At 39.6% G+C, this 22,251-nt stretch overlaps 1 protein-coding gene across 1 annotated transcript in view; it reads left to right on the top strand.

The window, feature by feature from the left end:
* The window catches only part of ADAMTSL3 (ADAMTS like 3), a 168,985-nt gene that overhangs the window by 107,993 nt on the left and 38,741 nt on the right, over positions 1 to 22,251 (top strand). The window contains exons 9-16 of the mRNA XM_041468945.1: positions 1,659 to 1,816; positions 2,763 to 2,874; positions 5,496 to 5,634; positions 7,202 to 7,252; positions 11,321 to 11,525; positions 12,365 to 12,512; positions 13,165 to 13,249; positions 19,856 to 20,142. Of these exons, the coding sequence (XP_041324879.1) occupies positions 1,659 to 1,816; positions 2,763 to 2,874; positions 5,496 to 5,634; positions 7,202 to 7,252; positions 11,321 to 11,525; positions 12,365 to 12,512; positions 13,165 to 13,249; positions 19,856 to 20,142 (1,185 nt within the window). The remainder of the gene's footprint in view (positions 1 to 1,658; positions 1,817 to 2,762; positions 2,875 to 5,495; positions 5,635 to 7,201; positions 7,253 to 11,320; positions 11,526 to 12,364; positions 12,513 to 13,164; positions 13,250 to 19,855; positions 20,143 to 22,251) is intronic.

The following is a 22,251-nucleotide window of genomic DNA, read 5'->3' as shown; positions in this document are numbered from 1 at the left end:
TTTGAGTTGGAAGTACTTAAGATTTTATTTTACTCTTATTTTTAAAAATGAGACAATACAGGCACCATGCATTATTGCTTACTTTTAAGCAGCATTTGTGATCAAGCAGTAAGTTTGTGATTTAAGCATGGAGTTTGGGATCAAGGCTTGCAGAAGCTTCATCCAAGAATTCCGAGTTCCATATATTTTAAAGGGTTATTTTGTAATGCAATCAGGAAAGGACACTTCCATAAAAGTGACAAACAGAAATATGTAGTAATCATCTAAATACTTGTTTTTTCTGGGATTAGCTTATATCTATGTTTCTAATGGGAATGTGCTGGACAGTGGGGCACACTGATCCCAGAGATTTATGTTTTCTCTTTGACACAGTACATTTTATTTACCACTAGATTCATACCCTATGGTTAACATAAAGTAATTTCCTAGAAACAAATCCTTCCTGAAACTTCCTTCCAACCATGTATGTGATCTTTGTTATACCTATGAGCACAGTGGAACCTAATGCTTAGAAGCTTGGGATAATGGTAGTATATTTTAAAGGAATTTAATTAATTCTATAATTTCTTTTTCTCTTTGTTGGGGTGCTCCAGAATGCACATTTGTTTAAAAAAATATGAAGGAAGAAAACAGTTAATGATGGATTTCAGCATTCACAGTATGTTTTCAGTGCAGGTAAAACCAGATGCTTTTAACCTAAATGGTCTACCCTGACTTAGGTAACTTTGTTTAAAGTACCAAAAAAGGCAAGGTAGTGGGAGAAAGAGGGTATTTATAGCTCATCAAAAGATTCCTTTTAGCTTGCCCTGAGCTCATCTGAGATTCATGCTTTTCTCATACAGTGCTCTGGTAGATTGTAACCAGACCAGGGTATTTCAAGTCATGCATCTTGCTGAGCCTCTGTGCTGTACTACACAGAGCCCAGAATTCTACCTTCGTTATGAATATCTTCCTTTAGCTTTGTCCACTTACAGTTTAGTCAGCTTTCTGGAAGTGATTTAATCTTAAAATGCTTCATCTGTCTTCTGGAGGCTGTGGGCTGTTAGTTTAATCTGTTTCCAAGGAGTGGAGAACAATTCAGAAAGGGTTTTCATCACCAGCTGTTCTGGGAAAGGGCCGTCCCCTGCAGCTGCCCACCTCCTGGCCCTGCTTTTTCCTCACATGGGAAATACTCAAAGCTGAGTTAAGGATCTTGGTGCAGTGATTCAGGTATTGAGGTGAGTGTCAGGTGGGTTTGGCACCGCTCAGGCTTCTCTGGAGACTGATTGCTCAGATTGCTTGGCTTTTGAGTTCCATGGAAGTATGAGGTATTTTTCTCTATATTGATTCTGTCAATTTTGAGTTTCTTTCAGCTTTTCCTGCTCAAGCTATTGCTTATATCAAGTGTTACAGAGCACTTGGTGTAGGAAAAACTGTCTCAGAAGTGCTTCTGGTATGAAAGAATAGTGTGTTCAGACAGATATTCCTGTGTTGACTTGTCTTGCAATTATCTATCAGCCTATAATCTGAAGCAGTTAATATTCTCACAGATTCTCTGGGTGTGTTTTTACTGCACTTATGCAGCTGGTACTTGCAAGACAAAGTTGTAAACATTACTTTCTGACTTTCTTGAAGACAAAAACCTGTTTAAGTTTACTAATTGCATGTTTCTTCTTTAGTTATAGAGTCAAAAACACTACAAGGAGAAAAGGGAGAGCACAGTTTCAATGCTCCTGGAACATTTGTCATTGAAAATACAACTGTTGAATTTCAGAAGAGCACAGACAGGGAAATCATAAAGATCCAGGGGCCTCTTGGAGCAGATTTCATTATCAAGGTGGGGTGTGTGAATGTACAAATCTACAAAGTTATTGCAAGTACATGCAACACAGTGGTGGCTGTCCATCAGCTTGCAGCAATACAACAAAATCTTTTAGCTAGCAAGTAAGAAATCCTAATTACAGTCCAGAGATCATTTATGCCAAGAAAATAAAAAAAAATTAAAATGTTATGTCTTTCCTGTGGTGGAAAGTACCACAGGATCTTTAATGGTAAAAATGGCCAGGATTTTTGTTTTCAATACTGCTGGAATAGTAACAGTGTGACCTTGTGCAGTGCTAATCCAATTGCAGACTGCCACCTACTGAACCTGAGCACTGCTTCCAGCAGCACCCTACACTCTCCCTCAGACATTGCTAATCCAGTCACTGACCATTTCCAATCCTGTTAAATTGCTTTTCTATCCAGAACACATACCAGTGCTTTGCAGCACACATCAAGATATTTATAAGTAGGAGAATATCAGTATTTGAGGAAGGCACTCATACAGTTTGTCATTGGAAGTGACAGAAGTTTCAGTATTATCAGACTGCCTGGCTTTACCTGTCACATTGTAGAAATAGAATTTCGGTAGTTTTCCTTTTGCATCTCCAGCATCATGTGCAGCTAGACTTGCCTGACAGTGTGCTTGGATCACTTTTAGACTTCTTTCTGCAGCAAATTTCAAAATTTTTGTTAACAGACATAAAAAGAATACAGTTAAGAACTTTGCTATTTGAGGATAATCTAATGGTCACATTACTGCCTTGAATAATTTGAAAAACAAAGCACATTCAAATGTTTGACTGTTGGGAGCCTAAATGTAATGGCTACTCTACACTTTCTAGAAGTTTTATATATGTCATCATCTTACTCTGCACTGCTATTATGCATGAACTCTGTTTTGAAATGGCATGAGCAGTTGAGTACAGTGTACATGTGTGTTGTAATGGAAATTTCTTCAGACCAGGTACTCTGGATCAAAAGAGAGTGTGGTTCAGTTCTTCTTCTATCAACCCATCAGTCATCAGTGGAGACAAACAGAGTTCTTCCCCTGCACAGTGACTTGTGGAGGAGGTAAGTAATGTCTGTTCTTCAGGAGTGATAACAGCTAAAGATTAAAAGGAGCTAATTTCCAACCTTTGTTCTGCATTCTTAGTGATTAGATGTTTGTGTTCCTCTGCACACTGGTAATTCCTCAGCAAAATAAATGACAGAGCAGCAGCTAAGCAGGTTGGTTAAGCTGGCATAGAGGTTTTTACATGTTGTCACTGGAAGTTATGTTTTTCCATAGCTGATGTTCATTTGAGTAAGAACATTGACTAAGAAATAAAAATATAGCATTCAAAATGGAAAATTGCAACTCATATTGGGTATTTGGGGAAAGTAACAAAGAAACATGATGAGATTTTAAAATAAGAATAATCAAGAGGTGAAGAAATATTTCTGGCCTCAGTAGTATACATGAGGGAGAGTTTTAGAACATGTAGTTGAGAAATTAGTTGTACAGAAAGCAGAATAAGTAAATAGATTTTAAGGAACATCTGCTATCAGTACCTTTGGCTGTCTGATTTTAGACATTTAGTCCTGATGGTGGCTAGAGCAGCACATATGGTATTGTAGCATCTACTCCTGGTTTAAGCACTGCAGCTTAGATGAAGTGTAGCTTCGTTCTGCTCATCCAGCCCAGCCCACTGCCTGTCATGTCTGGTTCTGCAAAAGAAGTGTGAGCTCATGGTAGGAGGAGTGTTTGACACTGCAGATAGCAGTTTCCCTTCAGCTAGCATTTCCCAGGTCACCTGGGAAACAGACCAGGATGCTGGTGATACCGATACAGGGATTTTCTGGAGAGTGCAAATGTGGTTTAAATAGTTACATGGGGCATGAATAAAGAGAGTGAGAGATGTTTAAAGTACAAGCAGAGTCTGGGGATCTTTTGAAGGGCCATCCATTTTGGCATTTGCACCTCCCTGTGATCTGAAATGCAGACAATGTATGTGTCTGATATGCAGTCCCACAGGAAACTACTGTATCTTACGAGATACTTGGCCTCATGAAGTGTGATCCTTGCTGGAGCTCTGAGTGGCAATGCATATCCTCTGATGATTCCATCACACTGTGTTTATAATTTTTTTTCCTTAACTTGTCTGACAAGGGAAGGAGTATAAAGCATCACAGTTACTTTTGAGAACTGCATGTAAACACTGGATAGCTCAAGGGACATATTTACCTTCAAAGGTATTGGCTCAAATCCAGCCTCATTCAGACTGCTGTTATGGCTTGAAAATTATAGCTGCATGTCAATCTCTTTGAAACCATCCAGGGTGTTCAAAGCCCTGCTTTGTGGCTGCTTGCCTCTAATATAAAACTGGTACCTTTCTCAGAGGGCTTGGCAGTCCTCAGGGAGGACAGGAACTGAAGAAGCACGAAACTGAGCTGCTCAGTCATGACAGTAGTAGTGTTAAGAATGGCGTGCAAGGAAGTTGGATTGCAGCTGCCTGGCTTTAACCTGTTATCTTAGATTTATCTGGATTTAGTGTCCAGATTATCTGTTTGGCCTCTGGTACTGGCAGTAAAAGAAAAAGTTCCTCACAACAGAGATTTGGAATTAGTGCATTGCCATTCTTCACTTGGATGCTGCTTCTGTCTTTAATTCTGTAATCTCCATGTGTTGGAAGGGGCATCTCAGAAAGCACAGTCAAGCTTGAATGAGCAAGAGTGTTTAAAGATTGTTTCTCTTGTTTGCAAGTGACGTTTCTTGTGGGTCCTTTCAGTACTTAAAAGAACTGAAACATAGATGCTGTGAGCACTGGAATTGCTTAGTTCTTTATGGTTATCACTCTCATGCATGATGACACTTTGGATCAGCCAAGAGACACACAACTGAAGCCACTGATACATGATCCTTAGCATTTTCAGTAGGCACAGGGACTTGTGCTATTAGTTTGTTGACTCAGTTTGATTTTAATTCTTGTGGTCTAAAACTTTTTTTCTTTGCACATACCAGAACATCCTCCTCTCCTCAGTTTAAGTCCAAGTAAGCTTTTTTGAATGAGTCTTTTTTATTTAGCCAAAAAATAACCTAGTGGTTTATAAAACTCAGATCCCTTCTTGCAACCAGTCTCCACACATATTTTATTATTTGTTTTTCACCAAGTAGTTAGTTCAAGTCTTCTTTTGTTGGCTCTTTGACTCGGAATGTTCTTGAATCTACTTCTTGGTTTTCTAAAGTTCCTTAGCAATGTTTTTGGATCCCATCTTCAATTCCTCTGGCTTTCTGTCTCAAGTATTTATTTCTTTTAGCATGAATGACTGTTTAATATAGCTCTCCAACATACTGGTAACTCCTCCTTGGAGGAGGGCAGATATACATTGTGGAACATATGCTAGAGCCATATGGCTTCATAGTTTTGCTTTCTGACAGGTGAGCTGATGCAGTACAAGTATTCCTGCAATTGAAGGAAATATGCGTGCCTCTACTCTTAGAATATTAGTAGAATAAAGAGCTGGAAGCTCATTTAGTATTAAGACAGGTTAATATAATTGCTGCGCTGAATTGCATTAAATGAAGGTTTGGTTGTACATTTCCTTTTTCCTTGTTTAAAAGTAAACAAAAAAAAGAATAAGACGGAAAATTAACTCCATGGGGAGAAAAGGCTGTTTTACTTTATCTTCATTTAACTTTGCTTCTGCCCTAGGTTATCAGCTCAATTCAGCTGAGTGTGTGGACATTCGTCTGAAGCGTGTTGTTCCTGACCACTACTGCCATTATCATCCAGAAAACAAGAAACCAAAGCCCAAGCTGAAAGAATGCAACATGGATCCCTGCCCTTCCAGGTCTGTATGGCAAATAAATTTGTGTGTGACACAGGCAGTTACTAAGGAAGAAGGAGTTGTATTTAATTTATTAAGTTTATTAATTTCAATTCTTTTTATCCTTAAGGCTTAAATCTTGGTTGGTTATTGCATGTGTTAAAGGCTGATATCTCTGCCAGTAGATGTGTGGCACTTCAGTGTTGCAGAATAGAAGATTTTGATTATACAGTGATATTGTAAATATCAGTTTGCTAAAGGGCTAATTCTGCTTGGTCCGTTGCTGAGTAGTACCGCACTAGTGTGAGGATCTTGTGAGGTTGTGTGAGGAGGACAGAGGGTTTGCCTACTTTTGGATTTATTGATGCTGCCATTCAGAACATCTCAACAGCCAGACAGAAGCTCCAGTCAGTGCAAGTTTTGCATATGGTATAACTTGATTTATTCATTTACCTACCATAAAAGTTTGGTTCTTTGGTACTGTAGTGTTGACAATTTAATAATTGAAGCTTGGGTCTATTTGTTTGGGTTTTTTAATACTAGGCATTAAAAAAATCATTCCAAGTAAATATGCTTTGGTACAAATGCCACAGGATATTAGTGCCAAATTGTAAAGGCTATAGTACATATAAATTGTATTGAATTGCACTACAGTATTTCAAACTAACTTTTGGATTGTCTGGTGAGGTTTCCTGGCTGTGCTAAAGAATCTTAAAATAACATCACAGTATCAAGTCCCAGAACCTCACATTAATATGCCAGCTGGCTGAGCTAGAGTTATATGCAAGAAAAGGAAACACTCTCAATGGATTTCATTTCCTATAGCTAAACTGTCCATTTCCTTTCATTCCTGTTGAACATAATCGTTGATAGTGACCTCTAACAGTTATAGATGTGCAGACTTTCAAGAGTTTTTCCTGGAGAGTTGATCACTGTATGAAGCAAAAAGATTTCAGTAATGCTTGATGGCAATGAGTGCCAAATGTTCCAAAGCTGGAATGGAAAAATTAGGGGAAGGAAAGGGTGTAATTATATTTTACCTTGCAAATTTAGCTTATACAGCCAGGAAAAGGAAAGTACTACTGGATAGAATACCATATTTCCTAGCATTGGAAGTAAAGCTTTATGCCTGCTCTATGCTATGCAGTTCAAATAACAGCTCTAGAAGGGTCCTAAGCAGCATTCAGAACCTGTCTAGGATGAATCCTGTGATGTATTTATTTCACTGACACTCATGTTCCTCAGCAGTCTTTGTTACAGATAGAAGTATGTGAATATTTTTTTGTTAATGAAGTAACACAGACCTAAAGGGTCGCTGATAATAAATTTCTCTGCTGGAGGCTTGCTCATTTAATGTTTTATGGTGGTATGAAATAGAGAAGCTGTATGGTGAATAGTTCTTTATCCATGCAGAAAAGGTAAGATTATACAAGTCATAAGGTTCACCATAAGGCTCATGTGTAATGAAGTAAGATTCCTGCATTTCACATTGGGAATTGCTTACTTCAAGCATGATCACATAAAAGTATGTACTTGATGTACAGTCTTGGGTATGAGAAATAATGATGCCATATTTTATTTTTTTTTACAGTGATGGATTTAAAGAAATCATGCCCTATGATCACTTCCAGCCACTTCCTCGGTATGTATAACCAGGACCGCATATGTGTCAGCTTCAGCACAATTTCACTGCAAATATACTACTTTAATACTTAGATAATGGAACATATTTTGATTTTTTTTTTCTGTACGGGAGGGTAAGTTTACAAGGGTCCTGTAAACATCTCTGAATCTTGTGATTTATTTTAGTGTGCTCTGGATGATTAGCTTAACAGTCAGAGGTTAATATGCTCTTCTTGAAAATACCAATGTGAAGTCTTTAAAATAAACAGCCTTCTCTGGCTGTAGTGCTGAGAAGATCATCATCTTTAAACTACATGTATGAATTCTTGTCTTGAAAGGTTTTTCTTTTGACAGTGTATGAGATTTTATAGAACAGACCTTGCTATGTACAGGATTCTGGAAATTGTTTTTCTCTTGAGAGGTCTGGTCCTTCTCCTCTTTTGATCTAGAGTCTATTTACTGACATCAAAGATGACACATCACTTTCAAGATACCAAATTGTTGAAATATCTGGTTCCATAAATTAGGGCATCAGAGAACAGTTTGTTACATTTTTATTCTTTTTTAACACCTGAATCAATTACAAGGATTTAAAACTTCTCAGGAGCTCTTGGATGTTTTATAAAGAATGTTAGGATTAAACAGTATTGAGTCACATTTGCTTTTAATGTAAAGAATAATTGTCGATGAGTTTGTTGCATATTTATGTGAGTTGAACCTCTCCTTTATTAGGTCATGTAATGAATAATGTGTATTTTTCTAAAGAAGTAAAGATATGAAGTAATAAGAATGAAATCATAGACTTGCACAGCTTAGTGGAGCTACTGATTACAGCTGATATAAATGTCATAGTTTATTTCTGTAGCAATTTGTCCTTGTGGATCTGCTGTCCTGTGATGTACTTTGGCTTTCATGCATAGAAGGGGATTTTTTTCTCTATAGCTTTATCCTGTAGAGTGCTCTAATTATATTCTGTGTCTCTCCCTTTCCATTTCTTCTGCCAATGCCTTTGTACTTCAGATCTCTCCTGGAACTCAGCTTAATGTATTTACAGGAGTATTTCATCTTCTGAACCACTTAGGGCTTGGAGACCACATGGAAGAGAAATTTAATCCCCCTTTCTGTGCTTTACTGTGCTCAGCACGTTTGCATGACACTGTGGTGAGATAGATTATGTCTGTGATAAAGCTGTGGGCAGGATCTCTTATTTCAAACACTAAGAACTACAGACAGGGGCCCACCTCATTTCAGCACCTCGGTGTGCTCTGTCAGAAAGCATCATGGTCTTCCTGGGTGATGCTTCAGAGGAAGGACTGTAAAATAGCAGGCAGCCAAGCAGGGCTCAGAGCTGGTGCCAGCAGGAAGGAGCAAGGAAATGGGCTGTATTGTACTGGGAGGGCTCGTAAGGAAACACCACAAAGACAAAGAAACACCTTTTCTTGCAAGAATTGCTGAAAGAAAACAGCAGCTAAAATTTTGCTTACCTGCATGAGGAGATGACTCTGGTCCAGTGTGGATGCAAGTCTTGCTTCAGTGCAGCAGGATTTGTCTGTGCTGTTGCCTGGCAAGGAGCTGGAACGCATTACCCTGTGCTGGCTCTTCTTCTCTTTTTTAACCTGTTTCTTGCATGCTGACCCAGGATTGTTCTTGCAAAGAACAAAAAGGTTTTGGAAACCCAAAGTCCTGGATACAGACTGGAGCAAAGCTGTGTGGACTGCTTCACCTCCACCAGCAGCCCTCCATCACACCTCCTCCATAACACCAGGGCCATGTGGAGGCTGCCTGGCAGTCCTGTGGAGTGTACCACTGCTTTCCCATTCACACGAGGAAGTTGTGGGAAAGTCGTGGTGCACACCACAAGATCTTGAAAGAGTTCTCCTGTGGCTAGAGTTGTAAATGCCCCACTGAAATATTTTTACAGATGGAGAATTCTTTTGAAATAAATAGAAAAATTTCCCAGGATGAAAATTTTCTTTTAAAGCTTTTGGAATGCCTCCATTTATTTCAGACTTGTTGGACTGTTGAGGATCCCTTGACAGCTGTGGGTTCTGGAAAGTATCTCCTTGACTGCTTGCCCAAGACCCCCCTTTCCCCCAGTAGCCATAGACCTCACTCCATCTTGAAAATTCTTGTGGGAGTATGGGATCTGGAGTGTGTTTGAAACTGATGAGATAAAGAAAAACAACTATAAAACTTCACGCTATAAACACTTGCAAGCCTTATATTACATACAGCGCAGTGAGCCTTACATATATAAATCGATGAGCTGCTAATTCATTAAATAGTTAATTGCTCTTTAGTTCCTGACTTTTGAAAGAAAATTAGTTAACACTGGCCATTCCTTTAAGTCAAAGAAGAGTATAACTCTTGCTCTCCAAATGCATTTTGTTATTGTGATATGACATCAGTATCTCAGCACACAGCTTTATTCAGAATGCTTTTGAGTGTATACTCCATGGTTGATGTCCCATGGCTTGCTCTGTGTTTCATACTCATTCTTCTGTTGAGCTTAAGCATGACTAATATGGTTTTGTTGGCAGCTTAATGAATTGCCTAAAATAGGAAGTGTCCTTGATTTACATGCTGCATCATAAAAAGTAGATTGCTTAAATTTACCTTTGGTTTATCACCTTTTGCTTCATTGAGTCTGATATTATGGCTTCCTTTATGATAGCCAAGTTGATTACTCTTGATTAATTGATTTTGGTGGGATATTGTAGTCCCTGCTGTGTCCATTGTTCAGAACAGATATAATTATTTTCATGATCCTTTCTGTGCCTCTGCAGTAACAGAGATAAGGTTTAACTAACAAAACATTGATGAACATTAAGATGTCCTGCAGGACTCAATAATTTCCAAGGGCTTGGCTTTGATTCAGGAGGGACATGGAAAGAAAGCAAGAGAGGAGGTAAAGAGTGAGAAGTTGTTGTATGTGGGCCATTGGAACCTACAGACAAATACTTTGATAGAACTTGTTATGTCTAAATGTGACAGGAGCAGGACATTATTGAAGTTAGGTTTTTTTGAGAGGTAAATGTACACTCATGCTAAGAGGTGAATGAAATTGAGTTTGTAGCCTAAAAATCTCCATGTCATTCTCACTTCAGATGGTGCAACATTTTCCATCTTTATTGTAGTTAGGTCTAAGATTGTGAATAGATATCCATTTTGGAGATATTTCTTCCCAGCAGATTGTTTATCATCTCTCTCGTGGAGGCTACTACCCCAGAGCTCTGCTGATTCACAGGTTTTCTAATCCTAAATTTTCCTTAATCTGTGCATTCCCTGCTGCAGGAGCAATCAGCTGAGTTAGCCAAAGCAGCTGAGATGGAAGAGCAGCTGCCTTTTGCTTGAAGCAAGCTGGAAAGTGTGAATACGAGGTCGTTCAATGGCATTTTAATGAGGGTGGGAAACTCTTGGAGAATTGCAGTCATGACCAGCCTAATGGTACCTGCCACAATTTAATTTCATCACGATCCTTATGGATGAAGGCAGTTTGGTATGAAATGGCTGGCTTGACCCAAAGTATTAGAAATCCCATAAAAATTTCTTCAGGAACAGATTTTTAAGGGTAGTCTGAATGATGTGAGCAGCCATGAGCCTGTAAGTAATAACACCCTCATTCAGGGCATCCAGATTTGTCTTTGTCTTTCAGACTTCATAGAATCTTAAATACAAGGGCTTCTTGGTCTCTGACAATAGTAATAAGTGTCTATGTGATCATGCAAATTAATTGTCAAAAGTATTCAATTTAGATGATTTAGACTATTTGAAAGTAAATTCATTCCAGTAATCAAACTCAGTATATTCACAGTTTCTAACTTATGTATGAGAATAAGAGTTTCAGTTATGTTTTGAAATATACTTACATTTGCAGTTATACTTCTGATTTTGCACATGAACTTAAGCCTTGAATAATGAAGGTAGGTCTGCAAGTCAATGTATTTGTATGTGGTAAGAATCCAGCAACCAATATACCAGTAAGCTTTAATTGACACTAAGGTTGGACTCAATATTTTGCATTTTTAATAGACCTTAGTGAAATAGGAAAGAGCCTTATGAGGTTTTGTTTTTTTTTTTTTTCCAGGTGGGAACATAACCCATGGACTGCATGTTCGGTTTCCTGCGGAGGTGGTATTCAGAGGAGAAGTTTTGTGTGTGTAGAGGAGACCATCCATGGAGAGATACTGCAAGTGGAGGAATGGAAATGCATGTATGCCCCAAAGCCCAAAGTCATTCAGACCTGCAATCTGTTTGATTGTCCTAAATGGGTGGCAATGGAGTGGTCTCAAGTAAGTAGAGAAGTAATTTGGACCTTCTGTCTTGTTTTCTAAAGAAAGCCTCTGGTCTTGTGTTACCATGTTTTATTAGCACAGGACTATTAGAAAAGTATAGCCCTGAAAGACAATCAATAATACTGGAAAAAGTTTGCTCTAAACAGTTCTGCCTGATAATCAAAACGTTGATGTGTCTGTGTGGAGCAAAATGCAAATGTAGAATTCCTTGTGCCTGTTCAATTCCTGCTTTGCATGGAGGAGAAGTTAGAGACAGGTCAGGCCCCTTTGCAGTCAGGTCAGTTATGTCTCAGCTCTTGATAAATGTAGTATTTCACTGGCTGTAATAGTTAAAGGCATGTCTGTCTCAGGGGCTGGCAAGTCTGCAAGGGTGATTTTCCAGCATTCTTACCTTTCATTACAGCAACAATAGCCTAAGCCAGCCTGTCCTGGCTGTGGTTATCTGATACAGTCAGGTAGACCAGCACTCCTGTAATTCCTGCGTTCATCCAGATGGCATCAGTGACACCAGAGTGTAGAAAATGCAGCTCCCCTGGCCCAACCTTGACTGAAAATCACCACTGTGAGAGAGTGCATTCTCAGTGCACAGCCACTTCTATTTCAGCCTGCTGCCAACCAGATAAACCTCACAGAACCCCCAGAAATCACTCGCATTCCCAAAACTTCAACCTTTTTTCCCAGCATCAACCTTTTCCTTATTCGCCTAGCGACACAGCGACAAATTCTTAGATCTCTGTGGGAAAACTTTAGCCAACCCCTCATTGCTGCTTGTACCACCCTCCTGAGCAGTGTTTGCAGGGGTTGCAGCAGGCTGAGCTGCTCTGCTGTCTCCCCAGTGCACGGTGACCTGCGGCCGGGGGCTGCGCTACCGCGTCGTGCTGTGCATCGACCACCGCGGGCAGCACGTCGGGGGCTGCAACCCACAGCTCAAACTGCACATAAAGGAGGAGTGCATCGTGCCAGTACCCTGCTACAAGCCAAAAGGTAACTGGAATTTTGTCTGGGTCTGTTATTGTTTTACATTTTTGTCCAGAGAATTAAAAGCCCCTGGTAACCCTTTACAGAAATGCCAGAAGCTGGAATTTACTAGGGCTTTTTTTTTTTTTTTTTTCGGTTTTGGCAGAAACAAGCACTTTAATTATTTGTGCTAGGAAAAGTGCCCTGCTGATATTTTTTGCTGATAATGTGGCCAGACTGTCGTGAACGTGCCAACTAAATCTATATAGTCTGATCAAACTGGGAAAACCAGAATTAATGAGCTTAACGCAGGGTGGAGGAGTTGTTCAATAATACTTGAAATGGGAATGAAACTCCATATGTATCACCTGGGATGTTCCTGTTTGTTTTAAATTAAATATGTTGTCCTGGTGTCAACATTCTTTGTGTGACTCAGCAGCTCATCAAGTTATACTCAAACTATTTTCTCTTTTCCTTCTCCATCTCTACATATTTAAAACAAAGAATGGAGTTCAAACGGCATGATGAAGTTTTCTGGTAAATTTTGTTTTATTACCCTGTATATCTACAAAAGCAGTAGATCAATAAGCAATATCAACTGTGAAATTCTGAGGTGATTAATGGTGACATCTACATATTGCTTTGATTTTGAATGTTTTGAGTTTTTGTCCTCTACCAGAAAAAAGTCCTGTGGAAGCAAAATTGCCATGGTTTAAACAGGCCCATGAAATGGAAGAGACCATCACAGTCTCAGAAGAGCCAACGTAAGTACATGGCCTTTCACAGTGAAGAAACATTTCCAGTGTGTTTTGCAGATCTCTGGAATGATTGTTGCTATGCAGTTTGCTTTGACAGTTGGTCCTCCATGGGAGATGAGTCCTGTGGTGAGCTGTTCCTAATTTTGCATCTCAGTAACTTTGCTTCTGGAGCTCCTGTTCTGGATGATACACAGCTACACCATTACAGTGCCCCTATATTATTCAGGAATTCAAAGGGATCTTGATTTAGCCTAATTAAGCCCTAATTAATGCATGTGGAGATGCTTCAGCAGAAATAAATTAAATAACTTTAGTTTCATCCCGGTCATAGCTGTTACCTCAAGAATGTAGTGGTGGTATTAAAACTCAAGAGGTACTTTGTAGGGTTGCCAGGATTTCCTTGGGGGGTGAGACCAATGCATAAAGTGAGAAAAACCTGCTGATCCCTGTGCTTAGCTGCATCTATGGGGGTGAGTTGTGCTATTTTACATGTGTATATGTGTGAAATAACATCTGGATTTTGTGAGTCCTCTTAAAAACTGATGAGGTTAAGCCTTGCAAGTCCTGGGGATGAAAGCATAACTTAAATCCAGCTACACTTGTTCATGACCCTTGTATGTTAGGGCATCCACACAATTCCTTATATCCCCTGTGTACATTTCATACACACACACACACATTTATTTATATGTGTAATATATTCAATATATAGGTATTAAAGTATTTAAATTTCTAAAAAATATTAACTTTATATATGGTGAGATTTTGAACAGTGTTTTGTTGTGCTGTGTCAAATTCTGCACTCTTTTGTAGTATTGTCAGTTTGAAATAATTTAGATGAGCTTAATGAAGTTGCTTTGGATTTATATTGGTCTGATAGCAGAGTGTACCTTATGCTTATTTTTCTTCTTCCATCAAGCTATTCCTGCTTTTTGGCACACATGCAGCAACAGGTGTGACCATGAGTAATAAAATCTTTACACCTGCAATGACTCACAGAAGAAACCCCTTGCCAAACAGGTGTTTATATAGTTATGGTGACTGTAGTTTAAACTTTTCACTGCTCTAGCCTCTCAAGTCAAGTGTCAGCCTACTGTGAGTGGTTATTTCACTCTCCAAATCAGTGGCCCTGAATTCAGACAGGGTAGTAGCAAAGATATAAAAATAAAGGGTGATTGTCAAAGGGGGATTATGCAATCAAATGTGCCTTTTAAGTGTCAGGATAGCAGAATGAAGGTATATGAGGTCACTTCTAGAGAGGATTCAGCATGAAGCTATAAAGAAAATTATCTCTAGCATTACAAAGTCCTGCTGTGGCAACCATGAGCTAATGCAGGGTTTTTAGGATCCTTCAGCAGCAGTCTGACAGACCAGTCAGGGAGGACTGGCAGGGACACAGCACTGCTGCTTCAGAGGAGATGTAGAATGTAACAGAGCTGAGCCAGAAACTTTATCATGGGCTGCCTTGTGCCTTGTCCTGACAATGACAGCAGTTATTCATCCTTCCTAGCTGTGACCCATATATTCCACTGTGGCCTTTTCCTTCTCCACTTACTCTGGAGACTTAGATGTTTTCCATCTTTCATTCGTGAGCCTCATCCTGTGATTAGACTTTCCTTCACAATTTCCAGAAGCATCTTCACCTAAGTCTGAAAGGTTTCTCCAGCCACCTCTGATGACTCCTCTCACCATCCCCTCTGTGCTGAGGTGCTCTCAGGGGCTGTGCCTCCCCTCTCTGGGACCCAGCTCTAACACTGTAGCCAGATTCCCCATGAGTTTCAATTTACTGTCTTCTGCTGCCAAATGCACGCTCTTTAGTCTTCTAAGGAAGCTGGCAGGTAAGGAGAGATGAGAAATAGCTGATGCCTGACTTAATTTCTTTTTGCAGATTGTCTGTGGGTCATGTGGGCAATAATGGTTTGCAACGAGAGAATTTCTCCATCAGTGCTTTAAACATCATGCCCAAACTGCTCTGGTCCCTTCCAGCCAGAGTCAGTTTTTTAGGGCAGGGATTAAGATTTAAAGAGAAAAACTGTGACAATAAATTGTTCCTTCTCCCAGAATAAATTATAACAAGATTTCCCTCTGGTTCAGATCTGTTTAACTTTGTTATGTGTAATTTAGACATGGCACAGTGATAACTCACAGCCCACCTCTGCCTAGCAGGAGACTTATGATTTCCTTGGTAAAATGCAATCACTTTTAATTTCAGTTGTTCTCTTGTCATCCAAATTTAAACCACAATATGAAGTCTCAACTTCTAGTCCATCCTTTTATGACAACTTTCTCTCTATGCTTTTGTGTGATGTTTTAGTTGATAATGAATAAGAGAATAAATGCAGCTGTGTTTTAGAACCCACAAGTGATGGATATGCCAAAAGTAGCTTGTGGAAGATAAATACTTCTGCCGCTGTGGTCTACCACGGCTGGTGTCCTGAATTTACATAGAGGGGGAATGTTCAAAAGCTTCTTTTTTTTATTATTAGCAAAATAAAAAATGACTGTCCTTAAAGTGAGGCCAAGAAAAATGTAGGTCTGACCTTTTTAGTTTTCAGTTGTGGAATGTGATGACAGTTGATACCAATCATTATTTTAAATGTTCTTCCCTCGAGCCTACTTAGTTACAGTGGGATTCGCAGAGAAGCTCCAGCAAGTTTTTGCATCCTTTTTATTACTTGTAAGTTAAAGAAATAGACACCTCTGCAGCCTTTCTCTGTCATTGTTTAGGGAAAAACTAAAATGCTTTCAAAAACTGATATATTTTTTTCAGCAAAATGAGCTAAAAGATATCAAATGCAGTGTTTCTCATAAAGGTTCCCACTTTTGCATTGGAGTCATTTTCACAGACGTCCCCACTGTGCCTTTGGTGATGGAGAATTACCCATTTCTCACAGCTCCTTCTCTGAAAATGGGCTGGTGATTTTGTCCAACACATTACCCTTGAGGCTGAAAAAAACAGCAGTGTGCTTCTGTTCAGAGCAGGCAAGGGTGGTGCTGCAGGGAGGGGTAGGGTGCCTGGAAGTTCGTCATGGAAGTTCTGCTCAGTAAGAGCCCACATTGTAGATCCTTTTTAGGCTTTTATCCAGGACTTGGTGCATTAGGACTGGACTGGAAATAATGCTAGAGCTGCCTTTTTTCCCTCATTATTTAGGCATTTCCTGTCTTAACTGAAAGCAAGAACTATGGTCATGAGGTAAATAAAAAATTAAGAGACACCATGTTTTCCAAGTATTTAGTAAGCTGTAGAGGACTGCACTGAGTTCAGTTTTCAGTTCAGATTTGATTTGTTTGAGTTGGACTGCTCTGTCCCAGTTTAATCATCATTAGTTTAGGTCACTGCTTCATTTCTCAGGTCATCCTACACTTGCTTTTACAGCGTGTGCCAGGTGAATGCACATTTCCATTAGTGCTAGACTGATAACACTGCAGCATGGACGTGCCCTCCACTGCGTCTGTAGTGTCTTCATTATATATACCTGCTCAGATGGGTATAGCAGAAATTTAGTTCAATGTAGCATTGGGAAGAATGACTGGGTAAAAAAGCTGATTATAAGAAGTTGTAGGTGCTCAAATTTGCATTTTTCTATTTTCCTTTTTTTTTTTAATAAAAAGAGGAGTCTTGTCTATGAACCTAAAGATCTCAGAAAATTTCCAGTTCCCACTATCCTGTCCATTATAAATTGCTGATGATCTACAACACCTTGTAGTACAAGTACTTTGATGCTCCTTAATCCTGACCTGAGATGACTCTGAGTGTGTGCCCATTGAAGGCAGACTGAGTTTACTTCAGGGAAGCATTGTGTCCAAAGCATAGTGTCCAATGCTGTGAATGCCAAAATACCTCACATCTGAGCCTGGTGGAGTTTGCTTTAATGACCTGTCACAGGCTTTGCTTTTGCATGTTCAAGATGAAGAAAAATAAAAAAAGCTCCATCTGCCTGAACTCAAAATTTAGATAAAAAATCATCTCTCTATGTTCCGTCAGTTCTTTGCTCTGCTCTCCTGTTAGCAGTCTCCATTGGCTCCATCTGTTGAAAGTATTTGGTGTGACTTAAACATGATAATCCTTGGAGAAGTTTTATAGTTTAGGACTTCAATAGGTAAATAGTCACATGACTAGTTTAGCAAATGCCAAGGTACAATAAAAAGTATTTTTTATGTTCATTTTTTATCTTGCACTTCACTGAAAAAATACCAGACACTAATATTCAACATGAAAAGCTCAATTCTAATACAGGCTTGCTATAAGTCAAGGTAAAAAATGCTTAGAATTTTCTGAGCTTCTTTATAAATCAGTTGGTTGATGAGTGAAATTGTTGCTGTGGTTCAAAATTTCCTTTAGTTTATACAGGGTTTCAAAAGAATATTTTTGAAATACATTATTTTTGGAATGTTTAAATGCACTCAACTAACAGTACACAAAACTTAACACTAATTTCTGGTATGCTGCTGTCATGCTTTTACCAAAAGAAGTTATTACTTTCAGACTATAAACTTAGGTATGGTTAGTAGACCAACTATTTTCAACTATAAAAGTCCATCAATTTTATTTTTCCAATTAGGTACCTAAGGATAAATGGACCTAATTTTTTTTTTTTTTTTACGCAGAAGGAGAAGAAAATGATCATTCTGTTAAGCCTGTGCACACTGGCCTTGATCCAATAAAGCACTTAAGCACAAGTTTCCCTCTGAACACACTGTCATCCTGTTGTCTTCAAAGCACAGCTAATATGCTTAAGTCAGGCTCATGCTTAAGCATTTCATTGGATGAGGTGATTTTGCCACCCTAGGTAGTTTGCATGGCTGTCTTTGAAAAGACTGAGAGAACTGATGTTCCAGGGTTAAGCTGATTTTATCTGTTGGGGTAGGAGAAAACCTTCCGTTGCAGCTTGTCCCACAGAATAGTCATTAGAATTTACATCAGAGGCATCTGGACACCGACCCCACCAGCTGTGCCATCGGACCCAGTGGGCTGCTGGGCTGCTCTAACCTGGCATTTGCTCAGATTTGATCACTGTAGGACACAGCCATGTGCTGTTGTGATAGCATCCTTCCAATAAACATCAATCTGGCCATCTAGGAAGGTTCTCAGACCTGTGAAGGGATGAGCACTGGGAGTTCTTGGTGTCAGGAGGGGATAACATGCCTTTTCCTGAAGTCTGGTGAGGACCACTGAGCTCTAACAAAAATTCTGAGACAGCTCAAAGAAATTTTGATGGACTTAGATAGATTTATCTTTGTAGCAGAGCTGTAAAGCTATTTCATTAACATCTCCTTAAAGAATAACCAGTTAATCTTTTAACCTCTGTTGGAAATGGAAATAGTTGGAAATGGAAAAAGTCACTTTTGGGGTCTCTCCCATTCAGACCCTGGGTGACTATCCCAAGGGCTGACTTAGAGTATCCTTACAGGTTATCCAGCCATCTGTTCTCCTTTCTTCTATTTGATTCTTCCTCTGTGTATACTGGCAAGAAGTTATTGGCAAGATGATAAACTGTGCACAGCATCAAACCACACTGTTGACATTTTTCTGTGCTTACTGTGTATGCAGAGTGTAAATACTGATTTTTGTCTTACACAACTGTTTTTATGTTTGTAAGGGCAGCTTTCCTGCAGTAAGGGAATGAATTCTTTATCCAAGATCAGGGCCAAATCTTTGAATCCTAATTTGGATCTTTTTTTCCAAATACATTTTTAACATCGGTCAAATTATCCTCCTATATCTCCCATTGGTGTTTTGATCATCAGCTACCTTTGGACATATAATAAAGGCCAACTGCAGCCTTTGCATGTGGAAAAAAACTTCCAGGAAATTCTGTATTTGACTTCTTATAAAGTATACCCCAGAGCCACCCAGGATAACTTTATTAATGAAATCCAGCCCCTTGTCTCTAGTGCCATTTTTAAAATTATTGTCAGATATTAATGTGACCCTCAAAGTCAGAGAATATTATAGCAAATTCATGACCTGTAAAACAAGATTTTATTGTAGTTCATCAAGGGCATAAATGCTTTCTAATAAAAATGATGGACTGTAGACTGGTTAGACTTCTTTATTATTTATGAGAGACTCCTTGCAAGATTGGATCTGAAGAGCCTGCAGTGGTGTGCACTGGATATGGCTCTATTTGAAAAGTGCTTCTCCTCTCTCTGGTTGCTGATTATTAGTATGACAAAAGGTGAGGACACCTCAGATATAAGCAGATTGCAAATATACTTTTGGCATATACCCAAGTCTGTGTATCTGGGGAGCTATTTTATATTGTACAGATGCATCTTCCTGGAGTTTCTCCCTTTTTCCCCACTGAAGGAGACTGAGAAAAGATTTAGTTGTTTTCCTTTTTCTCAGCAAAGGATACAGCTTTCCCTGTTCCTCATGATTCTGTCTCCTCTTTTCCTACATCTTCTTGTGTGAATTTTAGCAAATGGTCTGGGCTGTGAGAGTCAAGTGAGAGACTTAAGATACTTGATTTTGCATTCTATTTAAGCGCCAGTACGATGTATTTTCTGCTCTCTGTATAAACACCTGTTTATGTGTGTTGTCTGTGTTTTAGCTGTGCACACACAGACACAATTGCATGAAATAAATGACAGTGCTGTGATGATCTGCAGGTTTATTCCTGAGCCCTGGTCTCCATGCAGTGCCACGTGTGGCAGTGGCATCCAGGTGCGGGACGTGAAGTGCCGGATCCTTCTCGCGTTTACTCAGACCGAGGTGGAGCTGCCTGAGGAGGAATGTGAGGATGAGAGGCCACCCACAGAGCGAGTCTGTCACCAGGCATCCTGTGACAGTGATCCTGTCCCCTACACGCCTGAATTTCCTCATGCTGAAGATGGCACTGTGATTTATGACTGGGAATATATTGGGTTCACTCCATGTTCAGCCACATGTCTTGGAGGTACCTTTTATTTTTTCTTAATTTATCCTGAGTTGTAAGAATTTTGCATTGTTTGGTATTGTTGCATCTCCTGTTAGTGTTACCTTAAAGAAACTATGTTGATCTGTAGGAAAACCGGCAGCTACAAGCTTTAACATATTTTTGGTTATCAATAGAGTATTTCAAACTGCTTTCTTTCCTTTGGCAAACACTTATTGGGTAAAGTAAGGTGCAGAAATTTGATACAGCAGCTTGCTTTAGTCTTGCTGCTGCAGGAGTGTCAGCTGCCAGGCCCTCTGTGGCACCAGTATGTTTGATACATCAGTGGTGGAAATGTTTAGATGATCTACCTTTTCCTAGGAGCCAAAAGTGTGTGGTTTCAGAGTAAAAATTCCCGTGTTTGTTCCTTTTCTTCCAAAAAGCTGCCATTTTCTGCAGAACTCTGTAGGAATACAGAGCTGTAATTAGGGAGACTTGCTTCCAGCCTGGCCGGCATGGAGATCAAACAGGAGCTGGTTTGGGTCTGGGTGCACTGTATCACTGCCTGGGGTTCTGTGCCATACATCTGTCTGCAAGTAGTTAGGCACATTCCTGCTTGGATGTAATCGAATCTCCCTGTCGTCGTAAGTACATGTTACCAGACAAGGCTGCTGGTGTTGCTACTACTTACTGTACTTTGGGACTGAACACAGTGAGTTATGATGTGTTAAGTGGAGGCAGTGGAATTGTGAACACACCTATATATGACAGGACTGCTGACATCAGTGGGAAGTGAAGACAGTTGTACCCATAGAAGAAATAAAAAATGTAGAAAAAGGGGAAACAGAAACAATTGGAAGTGGGGAGCGAGATAGAGCTCACAGACAGCAGCCTCCTTGGTGCTGGAGCACCAGCTCAAAGCTGGAGGACAGGAGCTAGGAGGGATGCCCCAGAATGGGATCAGCAGGATGGTAAGTGACTGATAGTGCCTCCTTTATCATTTAACAATGCTGCTTACTGAGGGGGTTGATCCATAGGAATAACAGCACCTGTGATCACAAAAGCTGGAACATCCCATTGCCTGCACTACCTGCAGTGGGCATCATGACTGGCTAGGGAGGAGAGACTGTAGTCCAAGTGTGTAGCAGCATGAGATGGTAGTGACAGCTATCATGGCTGAGTATTTTAATAAGAGAAATCTTTTTAGAAATAGGGAAATTGTACTGTAAAGCAGAAGCAAACCATTCATTAATTCCAAATTTGTAGTTCCGGTATCTCAACTGATTTTTGTAACATACAGCCATTTTCTTGCCATCTTAAATCCACTTTACTGCTTTTTAGCCAATGTCTTTGCCAGAGGTGTTCTAAAACTCCAAGGTTTTTGAATTTTGAGGATATCATTAGATATTTAGGATGAAGTAATTTCTAGTCTTTATCTGCTGTTGCACATGTTGCAATTGCATTCTGCATCTTCAAGGGTGAGTTTGTCTTTGCAAAAGCATCCCCATAAAAACTTGTACTTGGTGTGCAGACTGATGGTAATTTAAGGAGCCTGCACTGAACACAGCATTGGAAGGAACTTCAAAATGACTGATGAACAGAATCTTGTGTTCAGCTTAAATTTTGTTCCTGAGGGAGCCAAGCATGAACTCTGTTGTTGACTTCTGACCCTTTCATGAATTTGCGAGATTCCCTGACCCAGAATTGTCCTGTAGGTGTTCACAGTAATCTAACAATTTGTTTGCTATGCAGTAGAAATGACTCACTTGAAGAACTTTGAAAGACAATATCTGTTTGTGTTTTTAAGACTTCTGTGGTATCACTGGTACTGTGTCTAGACGTTTTCCTTATGTGATGCTCCTGGGAAATGTGGGAAGTTGTCAGGGTGTTTTATCAATGAGCAGCTTCAGAAGCCCCCATGTTGCTGTGCTAGTTAGGTGATTTTTCCTTTCTATCAGCTCTGGTCTTCTGACTGCTTTGGCAAAGGCTTTCAAACAGACCAAAAATTACCTGCCGATAAATAGTTTTAAGGGAACCAGACATCTCTTCTGTTTCCAGCTCACTGCAATGTACTAGCTAATGATCTCACTGTCTACTATTTTTCCATTGTGCAGTTCAAAGGAGCTGATCCATTTCTGCTAAGTTTTATGT

Source organism: Pyrgilauda ruficollis, unplaced genomic scaffold (genome assembly GCF_017590135.1).
Source record: "Pyrgilauda ruficollis isolate IOZ18807 unplaced genomic scaffold, ASM1759013v1 scaffold23, whole genome shotgun sequence".
Classification (NCBI taxonomy): Eukaryota; Metazoa; Chordata; class Aves; order Passeriformes; family Passeridae; genus Pyrgilauda; species Pyrgilauda ruficollis.
This window is presented reverse-complemented; position numbering and strand designations above follow the sequence as displayed.